This window comes from Astatotilapia calliptera, chromosome 23, assembly GCF_964374335.1.
Source record: "Astatotilapia calliptera chromosome 23, fAstCal68.1, whole genome shotgun sequence".
Lineage (NCBI taxonomy): Eukaryota > Metazoa > Chordata > Actinopteri > Cichliformes > Cichlidae > Astatotilapia > Astatotilapia calliptera.
In genome coordinates this window covers 16,261,309-16,285,157 of record NC_137443.1, presented here as the reverse complement: position 1 = coordinate 16,285,157, position 23,849 = coordinate 16,261,309, and the positions used below count along the sequence as shown (strand labels likewise).

Genomic DNA, 23,849 nt, shown 5'->3' with positions numbered 1-23,849 from the left:
CAAATACGTTGAGAATATGTATAGCCGTGATGAAATAGCACTTATATAATTCATGATAAATCTAAAAAAAAAAAACAGACATACAGTTTTGCATTGTTGGTTTGATGTAATGAAATTTAATGTGCTTACATTTTTGCATTTTTGGCCGACAGCAGGATCGCGTTATCTCATCTCCCTTCTCCCGTCACTACTGCGCAAAATTTGCTTGCAAATTATGTCAGAGGCTCTTTGAATCATTTGATGATTGGTTGTCACACCAGCATCAGGTCAGAATTTCCTGAGAGCAAGATTAAGCGAAGGACTTCACAGGCATCACCGAGCCGCGACTGGTGCATCGGAAGGAATATTTCAAGGGGACAAACAGTGTGCATCGTGATCCTCCACCTTGTCCTTTAGAGAAGTCCTGCTTCAGCTGAAAGGGACTACATTCACATGTAATGTATTACCTTTCATATTAGGAGGAAAGTGTGGTATTTTCTGCCAATTACCCACAAAATAACGTAACGCTATGAGATGAGTGATACACAAACAGCAGAAGCGTCCAGTGAGCTTATTTTACCTCAGAAGTCGACTCTGCTCTATCCTTGGAGTCCTCAGAGGAAGAGATTAATATTATCAGTGTGTACACTAAGCTCGTTTTCCCTCTTCACTTTTGCTTTAAAAGGACAGAGAACATTAATCGCTCTGCGGCCCATTAAGTTCTGCTGAAAAATCCAACACACCTGTTTAAATATTTTGTGAATTCCCAGCTCCTCAGTGTGCCGCTACTTGTTCTGAATATTAAGAAATAAGATCTTTATTGCACACAAATACGTCTCATTGCTGTGTGCTTTTGGAATTTCATGCTATTCAGTTTCTCTGAGTCTTATTCTCTTAAGGTTGATTTTTACGAATGACTTTAATGCCCTTTTAGAGCATGGAAGCTGAGAAGTGTAATGTAGTTTTCTTTTCTGATGACTCCTCTGCTGCAGTAGAAAAGTACATTGAAAATTTCAGGAGTATTGATTACTAATGCATTAAACTTGATGCCTTTTTGCTTCTCATACATGTTTTTATTTTTGTTGCTTTTTTTGATTTCTACTCGTGTGTAAAACATCTGTTATCTCTCTTTAACCCCCCTAGAAGCTCTTCTAACTTTTAACCTTACCGTTCATTCTTCCTCCAATCACAGTGTTGCTGATGATGGTTTCCAGTATTGATATATTTCCCTCAGGCAGTGACCACAAGAGTGCTGAGTCATCTTGGATGATTGAATCCAGCTTGGCTAATCTAATTCTCTTGTGGCTTCGAAGAACTGAACCGTGCAGATTAGCGTAACTAGCTCATCTTGGGTCACACAATTGATCTTGGATTTTTTTTTTAAGTGACACGCAGTCCCCAACACATGATGACAGTCCCCATTTCTGCAGATATTATAGCTTTATTTCTGTGCACTGAGAGAAGCTGGTGATGTGAAATCCATTTTTATGTAGAGACTCCGATATAAACTATTTTAATTAAGCATTACTGAACCAGTAGATTTCTTTAAAGGGATCAAATATTAATGTTTAATGTGGTTAAATCAGGAATGCCAGTATATTGATCCATATATTAATTTGAGTGATTGTTACTGTTGTCCACAGCAGCTTTATACTGCATAAAAAGTTTCTCTTACTTGGTCCCCGCAGCATTTTGAAGGCAGCGTGACTCACGTCCATAAATCTGCAGCATTGCCACGCCAGAGGGTAGTGCTATTTTGCACAGCAATCCACCGTGCTTACATTGATTAAATCGTATGCAGTGGCACACGGTAGCTGCAAAAAACATTATATAATTCTGCACACATCAGACAATGCAGTTTTAGTTTTACGCCAGATGTAGCAGGATTCAAACTGCATACACAAAGGCTCAAATGTGAAACGAGCCTTTGTTCTTTTTGGCCGGTGGTGGTTTTCACCTTGGAAATCTCCCATGGGTGGCATTTTTGCCTGGACTTTTTCTGATTGTTGAATTATGAACTCTGTTCTTAACAAAGGCAAGTGAGGCCTTCACTTCTTTCAGCGATGTTCTTTTGTGACCTCCTGGATGAGTCATTGGTGTGCTCTTAGAGCTGGCCTCTCCTGGGATGGTTCACCACTGTTCCAAGTTTCTCTATTTGTGGATAATGACTCTCCCTGTGGTTTGATGGAGTCACAAAGCCTTAGATTTGGCTTTTCCACACTGATAGATGTCAGTGGCTTTAATATGATGCTTGTTTAGATCTTTTAGCAAACTTTAGTTTATCTGACAGATTTTGTTTAAGTGATTTGTTGATTCTACAGGTTTGATGGTTCTCACTCCGGATCTGTCTAATGAAATTGAACTAAGTGTTTCGAAAATTTTGGTAAATCGTAGTTATTTCAATCAGAAATTAACAAGGGATTTCTATATGTTTAATACTTTAACAACCAGGTTGGGCAGATCAAGCCTTAATACAACATAAGAGAGTTATAATACAACTCCTCCCTTATCCAATTGTCATCAAGCAGGGAAATTGGCTATAGAGACCAAACGTTTTGCAGCGGGCTATAAGCATACTGGAAAATTTAACATGGGAGTTCCTGGTGACTGACTTGCTTTTGGAGTAAGCATAAATTGGCAATTTCAGTTTTTCAGACGTTTCTTTAGTTTGTTTGTTGTCATCTTGTTTAAAACATGAGCAAAAGAAGAATTATTTATAATTATAACAATTAAAGAATTAATCTCGGCACATTGTTGTCAAATAAATGGCTTCATTAATATTTATAATAACTAAAAAAAATTTACTTTGGGGGGAAGAAGCCAGTTAAAATAAAACAAACTGCTAAATTTACACACGAGAACTTGTGTTTCTTTTCAGAATAAGCTATGCTTTTGAAACTCTGTCCCAACCTATCGAGCAGCAGGAGTTTCAGCAGGGGGCACGGCTCCAAGGCTGTGCAGTACAGAACCCAGCAGACAAGCTGCACAGAGAGATCCTATACACATAATGCACAAGGAAATAGATGCCCTTGTCAAGTATAGCAATGGGAAACTAGCACAACAGCAGCCTGTGGTGTTGGAGAGAGTAAATTATCAACACACCCAGTAACGGTGTTGTCTAGCAGTTGGATGAAAATAGTATAACTAGCTGTTATGTGTGTAGAATAATATCATGAGAGGCTTTGTCAGGTTTTAAAGATCACCTCATTTTCTTGATGTATTGCTCTGCCAACTAAAATGAGGCTTCGCCACTGCTTAATATGTATCAATAATTAAAATGATATCAGTCTTTGTGATAAATTTGTAATTAATTCATTCATTCATGCTGTCTACTACTTTTAAAGCCTACAGAGGATACAAAGTCTCTGTTTCCAACTCAGACTCGGGGTTGGTTTCATTTTCCAAAGGATAGAAATTAAGCTACGGTTAGAAGTACGACTGCTATCGTTGTCAGGGAATGCAGACTTTTGGACGCTCGCGCAGTTAGTTAGGAGATTTCCAAGATCCAAGGCTGCTGTTCTCTACTAATGCAACTGCCAGTCACAATATGCCTTGTGTACATGTCTATTAATATATCAGTTATCAAAAGAGAGTTTTCTGAAGTGTTAAATATTATAATATAGCAATTTTATGCTTCCAATAATTAGCCTAGTAGAAAAAAATTCTCAAGTTTTTGACCTTTCTTATTATTATTATTATTTACATTATTCTATTGTTTTCAGGTAGCAGGATGACAGTCAGGTGTGAGTGTGTGCCCTGGTTTATGTAAAGATCAGGGATCAGCCCAGTGTCTGAGCTTCACAACATTGTTTTAGGAAGTGAATCATGAACAAAGAAGATCTCCATGGACCTCAAAAAAGGCTTATTGATGTTCAGCAGCAGTCAAACAGACAGGCTACAAATGAAGGAAATGAAGAACATTGCTTCACCCGACTGGAGTGTCCAGTGTTCCCTCACAGAGCACGGTGTCTAATAGTGTGAAAGGTCACATGGGAGCCCAGGATAACATCTAAGCAGCTTCTCACATTGTGTACATGTTCATGAATGAGAAGTTTACTAACACTAAAGGATGAATCAGAAGGCTGTTTGAACCGGGAGCTTATCCCATCTGTAAAACGTGGTGGCCGCATTATGACTGTTTGAGACAGTTATAATTAATCTGCACCAGGGCGGGTCATCATCGATAGAATATTACTGCAAATTTATAAAGAATGAAGCAACATCTGTTCATGAATTGAACATTAAGAGAAAGTGGGTTAAAAAAAAAAAAAGCATCAGCATACAAGTTGTTTTACCAAAAAATGATCAAAGAAGCAAGATGATGTTTTGGAAAGCCCGAGTCAAAGTCCTGACCTTCTTCCAGCAGCCTGAAACAAGCAATTCATGTGATGAAACTAACAAACATCCCAGAGCTGAATGTGTTCTGATAATTCAAGTGTACAAGTCCTCCAAGCTGGTGTGTAGGACTGTTCAACAGTTTTCCTACATTTTTAAGGTTTGCATACATTTGCTTCTTGCAGAGTAATAGAAATACTACTCGGCTAACAAACCACTGAGTTTTTTCATATATATGCTTTTAGGTTTTGTGTGTAATTGTAATATTTAATTCAAAGTTAAAGAAGTCACAGACCATCAAGCACTAAATTACATACCCTTTATTAATATGACAGGGTTTTGTTGTGTGTGTTAGGTGCTGGGCAGTGCTGGAAATTGTCCCGCAGACATCATTCCCAGAGAGGAGGATGACACCGGAAACAACAACAACCAGGCCTGACTACAGCAGCCCCTCTGGTCCTCCATCCTCAGTCTCCTCACAGAAATACTCTAACATCTCGCTAGAAGAGTGAGTCTGTACTTAAAGTGCTTACCTCTCCTGTTCTGTCTTTCCATCTTTAGCCACAAGCCTGACACTTATGGTTGTATCCTTTGAATAAATATGTGCTAATATGTAAAGCAGGGTTTCAAATCTGTCCTAAACAGCTGTTTGGAAGTTTCTTTATCAAGAAAAAGCTCTTTGCTCACTGTTATCTGCATGTTCATGTGTAAACCTATTGCTCGGGTTTTGCAAAATTCGTCTGCTCACTGCAGAACCACTAGATCACTTGTTTCAAATACAGGCCAATCGTTTAGTATTTACTTTAGAAACAGCAGGTGTTGGACACTCAGTCGAGGTTCAGTTTGTGCGAGTGTTGTTTCTTCAGCGGGTGTCGTTCTCGCTGTCATAAAATCTCTTTTTTGTGTGTTGGATACTGGAATGAAACAAAGACACAAATTTTCTATAAAAATCCAAAGGAAGTGATGTCCATGCTTGTGCCTTGCCTCAGTGCATCTTTGATTTCCATCTTGCTAATATTAGCTTAGAAAAAGGGCTCTCATCAGGATGCAAGGAACGCTCAGATTTCCCACTCATGTTGGCTTGAATATTGATGGTTGATTCATAGACCTTGAGAAACAATAGCTGAGAAAGAGTTAAGAGTAGTTAGAAATAGATATGAACAGGGGTTAAAGTGGGCCATGGGATGGTTTTGTTCTCACCTTCACTTAATAAGCAATTATAACAATGTGTGATAACTGTGCTGTCAGAAATCACAAACGATTTAAGAGAAGAAGATAAGAGATCACGTTCAAAGGTAGCAAGTGGCATCCGATCAGCTGGTAATTTAAAGCTTACCTATGTAACGTCCTGATTTATGTTGGATTTTTTCATTCAGAGTGTGGATCTGGACAGGTGTTGCTGAAGTTAATTCAAACTTGGAAGTGATTATGAAGGTTATACTGACAGCAGATGCAGGCTTAACTGGGCAGTTTGCAGTACTGTGGTACAGCTCATAGTGATGAACTGCACTCCAGCCACAGTTCAAATGCTTGTTAATGAGCTAATAACATGGCAGAAACCTAATGTGTTTAGAATACCAGCAGAAGACCACACTTGGTGGCACTCTATCAGCTGACAACGGCAAACTGAGCTTGCAGTTCACATAGGCTCACCATAATTGGACAACAGAAGGTTGGAAAAATGGTGTCTGGTCTGATTAGTCTTGATTTTGCGTCAGCATTCAGATAGAGGGGTCAGAATTTGGTGTAAACAACATGAAAGCATGGATCCATCCTGCTTTGTATCGACAGTTCGGGCTGGTGGTGGAGGAGGATATTTTCTATGCAATGCTAATACTAACCGAGCATCGTGTAAACACAACAGTCAGATTATTGTTGCTTATCATGTCCATCCCTTTGTGACCACAGTGTTTTTCACCAGCAAAGATGAAGGCGAAGTATAACTTTGAAGGAAAGACGCTTTTAAAAATATGATTTGGAACGCAGCTACAAAGGCTCACGGAACATCTGCCTGTATATTGTAGAATGTTGGTGGCTAAAGCAAACCTCAAAACCAGCACCGGTCAGGTGGTCATAGCCTTCACATAAAGAGAGCAAATGTACCGGAGCTCACAATAATGATTATTCGAGTCAGTTAACCTTGAGGCATTGCTACTTGGAAGTTCTGGTCCCCACCTCCCAAATCCCACTCTAATCCCAGCATATGAAGCACTGAGAGACAGACTCAGTGGACAGTATGTAAATCTGGATATTGAAGGGCATAAATGCCACACCTTGAAAGGAGAGAACCAGAGGATAGCAGATATTCCAGATTAAATGTCCTGGGTTATCTGTAGTAGAATAACAGTGTCAAATAGCAGTCATTTCAGGTCAGCCTTTAAATAATTTGGCAGGTATAAAGCTCTTTTTATGCTATTACATTATCCAAACCCATTCTGAGATCATCAAAAAATGGCACCAGATTTCCATTTCTGATACTAAGTTGGCTTTTTGTCATCAGCATTGTACAGTATGCCATTTCGTTGATGGCCAAGTTTGACAGTGATGATACATCAGCAGAGAATTGTGTGAATATGTGCAATTAGCAGCTCTTGTACTGAATATGTAATTATTTCAAAGCATCTTTGAATTGTAATCGCTCCCTGGCTCAGGCTTTCCCTTTCCATTAAATCCTCTTTCATTACACTGATTTGCAGAACAACCATTTTTCATTCTGATTGCTTGGCATGAATTTTTATTTCTGTGTTATTCTTTCCCCCTTACCCATCACTGCTCATTGTTCATCTCTTTAAAAAAAAAAAAAAAAGGAAAGGAAAAAAACAGAGCTCCTGTGACCCACATGGTTGAGACAACCTCAGTGACAGGTACCTGCACTTCTGCCTTTGCAGAGCTTTTCTATGACAACAGTGCCCCCTGGTGGCTTTTTATAAATCATCTATTAAGATCACATGGTTGTTTATACTGTTCCAAATCCCAGTCCTCTAACCTTGTTCCCCTCATCTGTTGAGTCGTTCAGAGCAGCTTTGTGCTTTTAAAGCCATGGTGGAATGAAGGATGGAATATAAACGATAAAAGTAAGGACAGAGGATTTTTGCAGCCTTGTCGCTAGTCTCATGTGTCACTGGGATCAGAAACAACTGTTTGCTTTTAGACTGTTGCAATTAGACAAAAGACAATTTGGGAGTCTTGGAAAGTCAAAGTAAAGGTGATTGGAGAGCATTTGTCCATCTGGAAAATGTTGGAAGGCTCACCTGAGGTGCTGGGCTGTTGATAAGTCTGCCTTTATCAAGTCCTTGGCTCGCTCATCAAAGGATGTGCATGCTGGAAGTGTCCATGCAAACACAGAAAGTTTCCATGCATCCTTCACCTTTAGTTGTGCTTTGTGCTTTATATATATTTATGTATATGAAAACGGCACCTTCAGTGACTTATGCTGTCGATACATCCCTTTGAATGTTCCAATGGCCTTGCTGTTGAGGAAGTTTCACCTTGATAATCGTGGGCTTTCTTGAAATTTGTTGACAACTGACTCCTCAGTTTAGATTTGTTGCCACTATGAAGTTAAAAAGAGCTTTCACAACTGACTTGCCCCTAAATTAACAAATAAAAACGGCATTATAAGCTATAAAATCCATACCTTTGTGTGAATAACCACTTCAATGTAATTCCTAATTGTTCTGAAATAGCTTTTTAACTGTTGCACATTTAAGAAAAACATACCTGGGTTAAGAATGATCAGCAAAAAGAAAGAAGCTTAAATGTGGCTGTTTGTTATGTATGCAAACTGCAAATGGATATTGGTCTTGATCTAATAGTAGAAATAAGATAAAAGGCGATTTCTTGCTTAAAGAAATGTTTACTCTGTGTTATGAATGAAAACACATCTGCTCATCTGTTCATAGTGGTGATTTACTTTCAGTTTGGTAAAAGTCTGTTTTAAACATCATTTGTTGGTTTGTCTCTGTCAGGACGACAACCTGATGATTGCTTCTTTTTCACCCAAAGTAGTGCCAAGGCCTAGCCTGACATCAGTTTCATGTATTTCCACTCAGAAAGTTTGGTGCCAATGCTAAAAAACTGGTAGCATTGTGATGCCACAAAGTTGGAACCACTGTTGTTAGTCGCTTTGGGCCATATTCATTGCATTAATATATTCATTTCCATTCATGCTTTAGAGCATGTCTTGTGTTGGGCTGTATGTGGGATTTCTCACAGCAGTGGAACCTGCAGTCCGAGCCTTCAGCCGTGGGTTTCTTGAACAGGATGTCAGGGTTGGGTAGAGGGAGGCTTTAGAGCAGGCTGTATTTAGACTCACTCAGTTGCAAATGGTGAAATAAGTAAAAATATGTACCCCATCTATGAATCTGTGGGGGAAAAAATAGTTGGTCAGAAAAAAATTTCAAATCAGAGTTTAAAATGGTTGTGACAGTTGCCTTTGGCAGCATAGTACACACTGCATCTTTCATACTTTACAAGGTCAGAACATGAAAACAAGCCCCACGCGCCTGTGAGTGCTGTAAATGGATCCCTGTTCATTGGGATGGATGTGCCTGAGTCTTGCATGCTTTCATTCAGATGAGTTCAAGCGTCAGTTAAGCCAGCTTGGCACTTTGTGCAGAAAAAGGTAAAACAAGCAGGTCAGCACCTTTCCTCAACCACCTGCCATCAAAGTACAGCAAGAGGTCATGGTCGTCTGCACCCATTTCCATGCATATTTCTATATAAAGCTGGAATTAATGCTCCAGGTTAATTAGAAAGTTGACTCCTAATTTGAGACCTGGACTACCCGTACCTCACTGAGGCTGCAGGAAGTTTAATTGTATTGTTTTACATTCTTGTTCGGGTTGAGGCAAACTAATACATCTCATCTAAATTTTAACATGTTTGAAATTGCTAAATGAACTAAAAACAAAATAATAAATCTACCTATCTTAATAACTATCTATCTGAATTGATATCTGATTGGTGATTGGTTGGGCTAACAAAGGAGTCCAATCAATCACCAATCCAATCAACCAGAAATTTCACACAGCTGGTTATAAATTGGCCAAAGGACACGTTCAGCCTTTGCTCGTCACATCTGGCTTCAACAGTCAAGATGACGAAGTTGAAATTCTAATCTTGATACTTCAGTGGGTGAAATCAGAGGGCTACGACAATCTTTTATACCGTCTATGATTTATACTGTGGCGCCAGAAAAAGATGGGTGGTGAAAATGCCAACTTGGCTGCTCTGCAACTACATGAAACACAGACAAATTGTCCACTGGAGAAACAAAGGCTGCAGAAAGCTGCGGCCCTCACCCTGTTTCAAAACTGTCCTCATCCTTGACTTGGATCACAGACTGTGCATGTGTTGATGTCACAGTTTATTTAGAAATTGTCCCCCATTTGGTTGTGTGTGCTGCGACTCTGTGTATCTGAAAAGTGGAACATTTGTCATCAGTCCTGAAGCTTGTTTCCTTTCACAGAATTTGCTCAAAGTGAGAAACAAAAGCTGTTCCCCGACTGTCTAAGGCTTATTAGTTTTGGCGATTTGAAACACCACAAATGATGCACGGTGCGTCGTCTTTGCTGTTGCTTGTCCTTCTAATTAGCTTTGTCTCCCTTATCCCCCCGCTGTGACTCAGTATGTCACAACCAAGAGTTTCAAAACTGGCTGCGCAGCCACTGCAGTAAGACAGAGGAAAAAAGTGAAAGGAATTAGAAAGTAAGGCAGATGTGAGTTATTGTGCTGTAAAGCCAGGATGTTGCTAATTTAAGGCCCGTCTGGCGATACGTTAAGTTATACTTTAAGAAAAGGCAAGAATAATCTGTGTTCATCAAATATCACATGACTATGTAAAGTTTCACCAGTAAACTGAGTTTTCTGGATCATTTTGCTTTAGATTAACCTGATTCCAAAGCATTTTTAAAATTATGTGAAGCCCAGCTAAATGAACATATAATGGTGTTTACTTTAGCGCTCAAACATTTTTAAGTTTCGTTCCGGCATCAGAAAGGCATCCAGTATAAAAGTCTGCCACATCAAACATGCAGAGCTAGCTGCGGTGGTGACCCCTTGTGGTATTGCAACAGTCAAAGTAGGTTCTTCTTCTTTGATCAACCTTTATTGAATATTTGTTTTTTACATTCTGCATGGGAGCAGTGTGTATTTGATCTTTTCTCTCAAGTTCGTGCATTCAAATTCCTGAGATCACACAATGACAAATCTATTTTTGGGATAACCTGTTCACATCATAATAGAAAGCTTATTTGGCTTTGTCCTAGATGCCCAGGCGTTAGTTGGTTGGGTATAAAAAGCCAAAACTAATGTCTAATAAATTATAATCTGCATGAAAGCTATGAAGCTATGCAGCAGATTTCTGGTGTTGTTTTTTTTCTCTGGACAGTGTTAAATTTGTAATATTTTTATCACCCTCATTGGTATAAAAGGATGCAGCGAGGTGCAGATCAGTGTTGTCAATCACCGATGAAAATCCATCAGGCTTTATGCATAAGAGACACGTCTCTAGTTATATTTGCCTGTTTTTAAATTAAAAACTGCTGTTAGGTAAAATTTGACTTTCATGAAGACTTTGATACAAATGAAAATCATTTATTTTAATTTGCTTAAAAGAAATACATCTTTGCAAAATAATTTTGCGACACCACAATCAAACAAAAACATGAAACTCTGACTCGCTGTCAAGATTTATTGTGTTAAGAGAACACATGCGGGGTTGATAATGACGCTCAGACAGGCTGAAAATATTATTATCGCTGCTTTCGTTGACCTTGATATTTAAAAGCTCGTGCTCTTTGCTGGTGCATGTGCACGTGTTTTTGAGTCGCTCCATGCTTTGCCTGGTATTCACTGAGTTTAGCAGATGCTGCAGTGCAGCTGATGACCCTACCAGTAAGTTGATGTCATCAGGAAAGCAGAGGTTGTTGAAGGTGGCTTCTGATTAGCACTCCTACGTCACCTGTTACATCCAAGGCCAGTGTCATAATGTTCTCAGTGGAAATAAGACTGTGCTGAATTCAAAACATTCTGCAAGTGTGACGTGAGGATTCTCAAAATAACTAATGTGAACTGCCTTTCTGACACATCAACTGTTTGTCTTTTTTTTTGTTTCCTTTGCATGCGACTCTCTCCTCATGGTTCCTTTTCATTTATATGACAGGGACTGGTTGCAGCAGACTGGTGCAAACTGATAATCATCCCAGCACACTATTTTTGTCATGGGTGATGCTCGGCTCTGTTTTGGCAGTATGATCATTTCATCTGCCTGCATTAATTTAAAAAAATATCCTTGTAGATCCTTTTTGTTTTCTCAGAACATACAGTCAAGGAACTAATTCTGCTTAGTTTTCAGAGTTCCTGTAAGCGGTGGTGTCACTGTTGACTTTCAATATACGGGAAAAATTCTCTTGCAAAGCCATATTTTAAAGTTTTTCTGAACAAAATGTATATATTTTGTTTTTGGAGGTTTGGGATTTGTTTTTTGCTTTTTTACCTCTTCATTGCTTTTTAGCCTTCAGATAGTTATTTAGCCTCATAGCAGTTTTTCTAGATGGCTGTAGCCATTTTCTTTTTCTTTTAAGTCTTGCAACCCGGCCTCAATTGTCACACACATCACAGTACAGCAAACAGGGAGAGTTGTGAAACAGATACTCGGGCTCCTGTTCTGAAAAGTGAGGGTATCCCTGAACTGTCAGTCTGCAGCAGTACCGGTCAGTTCGCTGTTAATTGTATGTTTGGAAGAGGGGCAGCAGTTCAATCCCACGAGGTCAAAAAACAGCAAACATACCAATGCACTACCAATAAAGACGGGAGCGTCTGGGGCACAGAGAGCTGCTGTGGGAAATCTGAAGCAACCAATTATAGAGCAGCCACGGGTCACCTGCTTACCAAAGCTTAAAGACCTACACACACACACACACACTGCTGCCCTCTGCCCCTCACATAGGAGGTAAACTGATGAACACAAAGATAAATCATAGTTTAAAAACAATCTGCAATAAAATAATGAACTGGCCACTGGGTGCACAGTGCGATTAATCATAATTTATTTTTAACATGTTTAAGTAGTGTTTCTTCTCCGGATAATTAAGAGGGGGGGAAGCATCCCACATTAACCAGCTTGTACTGACAATCCTCCACAGACGCACAGTGAGAGAGCCTCTTGTAATAAAGCAGCCGGCTTCACTACAGCACAGTAACACACACTGGAAATCTGCCAAAGGGCCATAAATGTGTTTCTAGTGACTGTCAAAGCTCCAAAACTCCTGTGTTTTCAGTAAAGAAAAGGACACTCTAGCAGCAGCTTCCCGTAGCTGTTAAGAAGCTCTGTCTCTGTGTATGCTACACTTGAGCAGCAGTCAGTCCCCAGTGTTGCCTGATCATTCACACTGTACTTGTTAAGTGGCCACAAAGCCGCCTCCTTTAGTGACACTGCTGAATCACTTCTTTCCATTTTTAAAAAATGCTTTAAGTGAGAATTCTACCTAAGCAACAGGACACGACAGAAGTGATAAATTCACTTCAATTTTATTTATATAGAACCAAATCACAACAGTCATCTCAAGGCACTTAATGTTGAAAAAAACAATCATACAGAACAAATATAGAACATTCCAACTATGACATGACCTGCTATGAGCAAGCACATGGTGACAGTCGGAAGGAAAAACTCCCTTTTAACAGGAAGAAACCTCCAGTGGAACCAGACTCATGACGGGGCCGCCATCTGCGACTGGTTGGGGGTAAGGGGAGAGAGACAAGACATAAGACACACTGTGGAAGACACCCAGAAATCAATGATTAAATGCACAGTGCTGTTTAAACACATGTGAAAATGTAAAAGAGGTGATTTAAGACGACACTCGGTGCATCATCGGAAGGCCCCAGCAGTCTAAGCCTATTGCAGCGATTCAGGGTCACCCAATCCAGGACTAACTATATTCTTTATCAAAGAGGAAAGTTTTAAGCCCAGTCTTAAAGATAAATAGTTTGTCTTGCAAATCCGTACTGGGAGCTGGTTCCACAGGAGAGGCGCATGACAACTGAAGACTCTGCCTCCCATTCTACTCTTTAAATATCCTAGGAACAACAAGTAAGCCTGCAGTCAGAGAAAAGAGTGCACTGTTTGAGTGATATGGTAGTATATGGTCTTTAAGCTAAGGTTCTAATTATTCAAGACTTCGTCTGTGAGGAAAAGGATTTTATATTCAATTGTGGATTTATTTGGGAGCCAATATAGTGACAAATATGCTCTTATTTTGGTCCCTGTCAGTCTCACTGCAGCATATTGGATCAACTGAAGGCTTTTTATGTTTTTAAAACAACCTGATAATAATGAATAACAATAGTCCAGCCTGGAAGTAGTAAATGCTTGAACTAGTTGAACTAGTTCCATCAGCATCATTCTGAGATAGGATGTCACAATGTTTCTGGAAGCCAGTAACACAGTAATAATCTGGTTAGACACTATGGTTCTAAGATTTTTAGGGCTGGAGAACCTCAACATTTAACATCGCCGAAACATTCAGTACTCCAGCATTCAGCTGCTGATGTTTGCCTGCATCAAAGGAAAAATATGAATGAGAGAGACACAACTGGAAGTTTATTTTCAGCATGAAGTGAAAGATGTTTTGGCCCAATCAACCAGAGAACATCAAATCATGGTTAAGCTTTCTCATACAACAGTGACTGTTTCGTCAAGTTTTTTTTCAGCCGCATCCTTAAGCACTGCCATGCTGTGGATCATCTGCCTCTGTGTCTCCTTATCCCTAGCATCCTCCTCTATCACAGCAACTGTGAGCATGTCCTCCTTCACTACATCCTTGAACCTCCGCTACATGGCAGCTCCATATTCAACATTCTTTGTTCAGTATATCCACTATCGTTCCTTACAGCCATCTCAGACTGCCCTCCCTAACTTTATCTCCAAGATTCCTTGTTTTACATAGCAGTCCAAAATCCAAAGACTTTACTGTCATGTCTGCCACAAAAAACAGAAGTTTATGTAGGTTTATGTGTTTTCTTCCTAAAATCCCAACTTGTGATTTCAGTCTTATTTGGTTCTAGGTTTCTTTTAATAGACTGAGGTTTTTAAAAGGTCTTTAGAGTCATTGATTGAATTTACAAATGTGGCAGGAACCCTGATGGTTCCAATCCCCCCGACAGCAGGGCTTTCTGATATTGGGCTGTGCACATCCCATATCGTGTGAAGCTTCCAGTTAGAAAACTTTCTATTTCTTCTCTTTAGTGATTAATAAGACTTTTTGAGTTCTTCAGTCTCATTGATAAGCATTTGCTTCTAAGGGTGGAGACGCTGCTGTACGTCAGCTTCAGTGACGTAAACAATGTGGCGTACCTTTGTCTCATTGTTTCATTCAGCTCCCTAGTTTTGTTTCAGTTGAGTTGAAGGTTGTTCTCTTCATTATGGTGGTATGTTATATTTCACTGTTATGCAATTATGATGCAACTCCAAGTTTTCACGTGTGCACACCGACTGTTGTTGTCATATTCTCGAGTCTTTAACTTTCTCTAACCTCTTTTCACAGCACAACATTTAGTTCTGTTAGTTTGGCTGCAAAGAAAAACAACAGAGTAACTAATGAAACCTACAGCACATTACAGCAGCAGCAGACAAATGGCTGAAATTAGAGTTTAAAATGGAAACACTGATTCATAGGTTTAGCCCTGACCTGCCATATGCTTTACTACCATTTGTGGCTAATTTAATATTTAGGACAATATTTTCCCCCTGCTGTAGTATTCTTGTTTCTCCCCAGGAGATCCCTCTGCCGGCCGGGAGTTGGCCAGCTCCCAGCAAACCTGAGAGAGCCAGGCTCTATTTCACTGACTCCTAATGAAGATTAATTAATGTAGAGGGGAGCCATTTATAAATGATAATTACTATTAAAAACGTAAAGGGTCAGAAAGATTAATGTAGCATAAGACAGCGCAGGTATGTCAGTACAAAACCATATGCTCTGCTTCAAGTGTGTTAAATGTTGTTTCCCCAAAAGTCAAACATCAAAGGAAATCGGTCAAATGAAGACATGCAACTTATCATATATACAGATACATACAAGTGTTACTGAATACAACATTTGATCATTATGGTTGCATTTAAAGTAAAACGAGCAGTGTACAGTTAAGGGCGGGGCTGTTAAAACTCCCCAACTCGCCTCTGTGACATCTGATTTTATCAGATGGTACGTGCCTCCATCTTTTATATACAGTCTGTACTCAAAACAGTCAAATGAACAGTGCACAAGACACATTTTTCAGACGTAAGCCTTTACTTGGTTTATCTATGATACTGGGGTGTGGCCAGTGTCTGTTAAGCTAATGCACTGCCACAGGTCATATCCATGGTTTTTATGTGCAAAAGAAGTGCAGATCAGAGTTTTTTGTGTCCTATGTGTGAATTAAACTGAATTGTGCATTCTATCTTTCGCTTCCTCTGTAGATAATCCTGCTCATCATACAAAATAAGGTTCTGGAAATGCAAGTGGAGGTCGGCTTGTTGACAACAATGTTTCTGAGTGAACAATGAAATGGATTGCAACTGTGCTGCTAGAATTTATGGTGTGGTTATGAAAAGCTTCAATTGATGTGAACCTAATTTAGCATTATATTATGGTTTGTTTTACGCCACTCTAACCTTGAAGAGAAACTTCTTCACCTTTAAAGGACACACGGACTATATATATGTATGTATGGGTTAACAGGGAGAAAATCCTCCCTTAATAACATTCAAATCCCTTTCTGACTTACTCACTGATTCAATTTCTCTGTTCAGTGAGGTTTACATAGATGAAATATATCAGAGGAAATTGACTGAGACTGAATCATTTTATTACTTCTTTGTGGGGAATCTGATGAATTGTGTGCTAAAGGTTTTTCTCTTAAAAAGTAGTTTATTTGTTATTTCACAAGATTTCTAAGAAATGCTGATAAAGTGTCACTGCTGGCGTTAAACATTAGATAAAGATTTTTGTTGCTCGGTGGCACATTTACAGCTGTGGCTGAGAGACCGGTTAACAGCAGTCAACTCACCTCCTCACAGATCTGTAACACTGAGATAAACTTATTTTCTGTTTTTTATTTCCATGTATTTGTTTGTCTGCTCCCCTCAGGTCAGAAAAAGCAGGAGAGATTGCCACTATTCCACTGACTAAGGTATGACTATCCAACCCTTTTTTGTGTGTTTGTATTGGTCAACTGGAAAATTTAGATATTTTTTTAAATATTACAGATATCGTGGATTAAATAATAATAATAAGCGTAAATTGTTACCTGTAGGAAGCTATTTGAAAGAAAGATCACACACCCCATATCTCATTTGATAAAGTGCTTTGGCTCATGCAGGCTAGATATAAATAACAGCAACCTCCTGGCTACAATCGAGGGTTGCACATTGGTTCCATTGAATTTTTCTGCTGTCTGAAACAGATTACAGGTAGCTGCAACAACCAACTGATTCACCAGAGGTGGAGCGTGCAGCACCCTCAACCTCAGGTCAACCATTTTTAATACCAAGGCAACTGCACAAATTCCCTGGGGAGCGTCAACCTGTCTCTAAACAAACTCAGTTTGACTTGAAGTGACTGCAGTTACTCTCAGAACATAGATTGCTAACATGTTGCAATCACTCAGAATAACTCTGCACTGATCACCACAACTTGTCTGCAATCTGTCTTTTGCAATAGGGGATCTGACTCAGCTGGTTGTCAAGTGACTTTTTTTGTTTTTGTTTTTGTAGTTAAATTGCTGTCCTGCAGCAACAACGTTGCCATTTGTGTCTGCAGATGCAATTTTCACCTGCTCATCACAGTAATCCACTGTTATCACAAACAAGATTGCATGCGATCTTGTTTGTGCCCGGTGACCCCTTCAGTCACCGGGCGATTGTGGCTCAACAGTTGGGAGTTCGCCTTATAATCAGAAGGTTGCTGGTTCGAGCCCCGGCTTAGACAGTCTCGGTTGTTGTGTCCTTGGGCAAGACACTTTACCCGTTACCTACTCAAGGGTCAGAGGGCCCGGTGGCGCCAGTGTCCGGCAGCCTCGCCTCTGTCAGTGCGCCCCAGCGTGGCTGTGGCTACAATGTAGCTTGCCATCAATTTGTGCGTGAACGGGTGAATGACTGGATGTGTAAAGCGCTTTGGGGTCCTTAGGGACGAGTAAAAGCGCTATACAAATACAGGCCATTTACCGTAGGTTGCTGGGTAGCACACCTACAGCAGACCGACTCCCTGTCTTTACCATTTTATCAACACCTTGAAAAAAAACAGCATCTCTTTGAAGACAGCAAACGACAGCGAGTTGTAGCAGATTCCCATCTTCGAAGCACATGCTGGGCCAGATAATAGTTTGTGTTGCGATCAACTGCAGGAAGATGTGATCACAGTGTGTTTGTATTCAGTACAATACAAGAAACAGTGATTTTACCCTGCTAACAGCTTCCTGTGGAGCTAATGGAAACATGCAGCAATTAGCTATAGTGCTTGGCTTGGCCTAGCTCAAAAACTAATTAGCAGTCAGATCGCGCTTTGGAGCCATCCTGACCTGATCTCTTTAGAGAGAAAATAACTCAGGAGAATAAAGCTGCACCAGGCAAAATGTAATGTAGAAATCCACACGTTATCAACCTAATGCAAAAATGAAGCTTCCTGACTGAAATTAAACTTTATACAAACAGACGTTCAAAAGTCTGCAGGATATTGTTTCACCAAACAAGGATATCTGCTAAATTCAGTTCTGCATCCACCTGTGTCATCGTGTCATTTTGGCACTGCAACTTATGGTGGTCTATAGTGCAACCAACAATAACATCACAGATAGACTTATACTGTCACAGCTCGTGACAATAGACACAACAAAGTGTGAGTGGAGATGATTCTGGTCCAAGTCTACCTTTATGCATGCACGGCTTTTCAGTGTACAAACAAGCACCAATAAGCTTTTCCAATGTGAAGACCTATACCTTTATAAATGAAAGAAACGTGAAAAGGTCTCAGAGGAGCAGGTCCTCATATTTTGCAAGGCCCTCACAAAACATCCTAAAAATCCCTGAAACATTACTGCGGTCAAAAACATGATCTCCAGCATCAACATTCCCTCTGAACGTGAGCTCTCCAGCTTGTTTCGACTTTAATTTCAGCCACGTAGTGGGGATGCTATCTGCGACATCCTGCTAGAAAGCTTTGATGTGCAGGCCATCTCTGAAGAATTGCGAGGCCTCTGGTTTGTTGGCTGCATTTGCTGTGATGGGCCGATAAAGGCGAGCAGACGCAGCGCTACTGAACCAGAGCTCAGTATACAACATGTTACAGAGGGATGCCGTTCTCATTTAGCCTTTTGCATTATGTTTGATCACCTGTATCTGCAACAGGAAATTAATTTCTTTCTTTCTTTTTAAAAAAAACAACAACAAAAAACGTTAAAACATTCTTGTAAATGCAGCGATTGCATAAAAGTTCTGAACTTTATTCAGGTGAAATTCATAATCCTATAAACGTTGCAATAACACCGGCAATAAACGTAAGAAATTAACCGTCATGTAGGTGTCACCTTAGGTCAGCTTGGTGTATTAAGCTTCTTCTTGTGTCCTCATTTTCCACACCCACCGCCATCCATCACCCCCCATGACATTCCCTGTAGATCATTAATGAACGTTACAGGGCTTATTCATGGGTGGCTGAGCTGATCCAGGTGTTTATAGCCATCAGCGTCACTGTGTCCTTCCTGGTTATGGGATCTGCTATGAAGCACACCAGTAAGTTGACTAATTCCCATAAACTGCTCATGAAAGACGAAGGTAGACCCTGTGACATCACTATTGGTTTAAGAAAGTTGGTTTCAGTTTCAGAAAACTGCATCTTTTGGAACTTCGATATTAGCGTCATCTTTCAGCTCTGGATGTTGCTGTTGCTTTTGTATTTAATATTATAGGAGAAAAACAGAAAGCTGTGGGTATGCTATTTACTAGTGGTTCATCTCTGTGGTACTGCCACAATTGTTGATGTTTCTCTTGTTTATGTCGTGATTTATACTGAAGGAATACGCTGTGTAATGTTATGTTTTGACTGTTTCTTTCAGTCGATGGTCTGGTGAGCTCACTGTGGAGCAGCAAGCTGGAGTGGCTGACTAAAGCCTGGGAGCCAAAGTTGCCAAATAAACAGCACATCTGCTCAGCAAGAAGGTGATGATGGGGAGTAAAAGCGTTTAGTTTTCATGTGCCAGAGAGCATCATCAGCATCAGCTGTTCACATGTAAAAGTTAATAGTTTAATCAGTTATGTAATTATAATTATAGTTTTGCTTTAAAAACAAGTTAAAGTTGGTTGAAGTTGCTTTTTCATACAAAAACTTTAGACATTTTCTGGCGAATCACGTGGGGATGTTTTCCACGGTTGTGCTCTCTAATGCATGCCCCCTTGCAGGAAGTGGTTTGCATATTACTGGAAATACTCCATGTGATTAAGGAGAGGGTGCTGCCTGGGAAGACCACAGAGGAAGCAGAATATGTGATTCCCTCTTGCTGGCAGTGCAAGCTGCTCAATTCTCACATCAGCACAGTCACCGCCTACTGGGAACTGGGTGGTTCAAGATTCGCCGCTGATTACATCAGACGTTTGTGCTTTTATGTGGACGACCTCTGGGTGATGTGCACAGAATTCATAGTTCAGGGCTGCAGAGCACGGTTGAAAATGGCTTATTCTTGGAATTATATGATAAATGTAATATTTTTCTTTAATAGAAATAATTACACAAAGAGATGTCATATTACAACCGGGCTCCACAGAACCTTTCATGCAGACATCCAGGTGATTATCACATCATCAGTTGGAACGTAATAGAAAAACTAATTTTGAGGCTGTTAAATAAAATAAAATGCTCGTCACGTTGAGATGACCTGCTCGTCCTGTCCATTCACTGTGATGAATGATCCAGATGATCCATGATCCAGTGTGTCTCCTGGCTTCATTAAGGCTTTCAACATTTGTTACTGAAATACAGTTATTAATAATCTCCAAGGCTACAACACAACAGCGCTCAAAATGATGGCATGCTAAAGCTCAAATTCTCTTTGATCGTTTAAATGAAGCTAGTTAATTATGGAGCACATTTTTAATCCAGGTTTAACAGTAATTATGGGAAACCAGGCCTCTTCGTATCAAAGAGATTTTAGCTTAGAATTCATTTTTGTCCCTTTTATTGAAGGTTCTCAACGTATCTACATCTGATGGAAACATGACAGTAATTTACATCATCTGTATGTGTCACTTCTGTACTTTTATAAAGGATGGTCCAGTGGGTCCTACGCTGAAGGACGTAATTAATTTCTTTGCGTTTAGACGATTGAGCTGGGTCTGGCAGATGCTTCTGGGTCTCTTCACTCAGTTAGAAACTCTGCGAAGCAAAGCTGAGCGCAGCAGTGAGTGTGATCCTTATCCACAACACTCTCCAGCTGGTGGATGAGCAGTGGCACCCAGGTCACTGCTCCTCTCCACAAGGCTTCCAGCTGGTGTCCTCTCTTTTACACCAGAGCAAAGAGAAGACAATCTAACTTTCAGTTGTTTTTGTCTTGTGGCCCCTCACTCCTTCTTTGTCAAGAGATTCAAGAGCAAGCAAGCTTGAAATCCACCATATTCATTCATACTACACCAAAGAAGTAATAACTGCAGAAAAGTTTCCGATTTTTCACTATCTACACTCGAAATTTCGATTGATTTGTTTTTTTTAACAGTTGGTCCACACAGCTTAAAAAAAGAAAGAAAAAGGGAACAAAGGAAGCAAAAGCTTTGTTTCTTTGTTAGAGGACAGTCTGGGCAATGAGCTACTTTTTCTGTAATTTTACACATTTATTACTTACAGTTTACTACAGAGTCGTGCTGACAGATTTCTATATAAGGACACTGAGACATGATTTTGAAATAGTACTTGTTTTCTCTCTTATGGGGATAATTCAGCAGGCTGGAGAAAGAAAGGACTTTCTCTCATCTGGACTGTATGTGGCCCATGATGTAAAATGACTTTAATATCTCTGCTTTAGGGTGCTAAGATTTGCAGACATCCTATCATGCCATCAGTTTAACATCCTTATAAGATGTATATGATGATTCCTTTGATTCAGCATAGCAGCATCAAACACTGGAGATCAAAATTAACAGCAAACCTTAAACTGAGTTGCTCTCTGAGAAATAGCAGGTAGACCTGTAGCTTCAAAGCCTGAAATAACTGCAGGATTTACAGGGGAGACTCTCGCAAACGTCTAAAACATCCAGTTAAAAAGTACTCGAACTACCAGGAGTCACTGCAGAAATCATGCGGCGCGTCCGCAGGTTATTACTTATTTGTCTCGTCGTGATTTTAGTATAAAGCAAACATAAAAACTGCATCGGCCTATTGAGGAGATTCACTTTGGGCACAAGACTTCGAAGTTTCACTCCTCTTGCACCATATTTGCACCAAAAAGCCACTCGAACCGATTTCACAGGCTGTTTACTCAGGTTCTCTCTGTCTCTGCCTCTCTCCTTTATAATTTAATCTGCAGCGTGTTTTCTCTCCCCCTCCACATAAATGAAGAAGAGGACGATCTGTGACATGACGTATAATTCATCTGAAACGCTCTTCAGACGACGACTGATTAAGTTAATTTCATGCTTCTCCTTTTTTTTCCTCTTCCTTCCAGCGTGGCCAAAGGATTCATGTCACTGCTCGGGTTCGTTGTCATCTTTATTGTGTCGGTGTGTGATCCCAGGGTAAATAACACACACACACACGCGGAGTAATGACTGCTGTCTGGAATTCTGCCAGTCATCCGTGTTTTCCATCTGCTTCAGGGTTTTGTTGTCATGTTGGACAAAGTTGTGTCGTTCTCCCTCAACACTGAAGTGGGACTGTTTGTCTTCATCATGCTGAGAGAATGCAGAGAGGACAGATTCCAGTGAGTACCTGTGATGTTCAGGATTGGATTAACTTAAAAAACAACTTTATGGCTTTATTTTGTTTCCAGAAACAGATTCGAGTTGGATTTTTGGCGGCATAGCACACAGTTTAACTGGCATACATGCTCCACCCTTTCTGTTGGAGCTTGTTTCAGCTCTTCGTTCCTGAAACGGTTCGACCGTGATAATGAGAATAATAAATTCTCCCTCGCTCTCTCTGCTTGTCTTTCCAGACAGCTTGCCATCCCTCTGCCACTGGGCGACTGCGTGTTCAGCCTCAGCTGGCTGCTGCCCACCTACTTCCTGTTTGCAGTAACCTACGACGTCCTGCAGACCCTGGCGGATCTGGCGCATTATCTGCATTTCTACAACCACGATCAGGAGCCACACATTTACAATCTGACGGGGAGTTTAGCAGCAGCCAATCTCTCCACCCTCCTCTGATCTAAGCAGCTAGTTAAGGCACAAACTGGTAGGAGTTAAAATTGCCAAAATGACAAGCTTCGCACCTTTGTTTGTTTGTTTTTATTTGTGCACTGCACTTTCCCAAAAACCGTGTACGTAACAATCTAACAGTCAGCTGAAGAGGGCTCTCTTTTGTTATCTCACGGTGGCCGTCCTTGCTCAAGTTGGCGACACAGTAGAGATCAAAATTTCAGACTGTTTTTTTTCCTTTCAGTGGCCTTCATGGCATATTAGCTGTAGATTTAGGACTCATCTAGGAAGGAAATAAGGAAGTGTGGACCCAGTGTGTAACTAAAGTGATCAAAGTTAGATAAAAGTTTTTGTTGCTATAAAATAATAGACATCTAAAAATTACATTCCTGATGATCAAGAACTGCAGAAGCCGTCTTAATTGGAGCGGCTGGCAGATCTGCAGCGTGGATGTTACCAATTCCACGACTGCTCCGTTTGATTTCGTCCCGCTGTTTCTTCATCTCGTCCTCAGTCTGCTAACCGTAGTGGATTTCTTAGCCATAGCATTGTCCTCAGCAGTCAACCGGAGATTCTCGATTGGGTTTAGTTCAGGATTCAGGGTTTGCCATTTCATTATTTCAGGCTTAACAGCTGCAAGGAAGTGCTTTCCCGGTTCTGCAGAGTGATTACGGAGCATTGTCTTGCATAAATATTGTTGGCTGATTAGACGCTGATGTCAGGGAGGGAATAATCTGTGTTGAAGGAGCTTCATCGGGACATTAGCATTCACCTTGCTGAGGGGATGTGTAAGAGGCTCAAACTTTGCAGCAGAAAACATCCACCAAACCATTAACCTCCCTCCTCCAAACTTAACTGGCTTCTTCACACTGGTGTGGGTGCATTTGTTTTCCAGTTTTAGTGCAGAACATGATGCTTGCTGTGTGAACTTATTATTATACCAGTTCCTCTGTGTCCACGTGATCTGTTCCTCTGCAGATTTCAGTATACGCTTTTGATTTCTCCTGTTTCATGATTGGTTTGGTCCCTGCGGGCTTTCAGTCTGATTTCTGTATACCGAGAAAGGACCTTACACCTTTTCAGCCGAGAATCGGCATCAGTGTTGAATCAAATCTGTACTAAGACTTTTCTCCTCTTCTCCTTCGGCTTGTAT

At 40.3% G+C, this 23,849-nt stretch overlaps 1 protein-coding gene across 2 annotated transcripts in view; it reads left to right on the top strand.

The window, feature by feature from the left end:
* LOC113016298 (uncharacterized) overlaps window positions 1-22,847 on the top strand; it is an 82,416-nt gene extending 59,569 nt beyond the window's left edge. For both annotated transcript variants that reach the window (XM_026159037.2, XM_026159036.2), the window contains 7 exons: window positions 4,670-4,822; window positions 16,449-16,491; window positions 18,973-19,087; window positions 19,411-19,513; window positions 22,006-22,075; window positions 22,157-22,260; window positions 22,495-22,847. In XM_026159037.2, coding sequence (XP_026014822.1) covers window positions 4,670-4,822; window positions 16,449-16,491; window positions 18,973-19,087; window positions 19,411-19,513; window positions 22,006-22,075; window positions 22,157-22,260; window positions 22,495-22,705 — 799 coding nt within the window. In that variant the 3' untranslated portion in view covers window positions 22,706-22,847. The remainder of the gene's footprint in view (window positions 1-4,669; window positions 4,823-16,448; window positions 16,492-18,972; window positions 19,088-19,410; window positions 19,514-22,005; window positions 22,076-22,156; window positions 22,261-22,494) is intronic.
* Window positions 22,848-23,849: the final 1,002 nt, after the last annotated feature.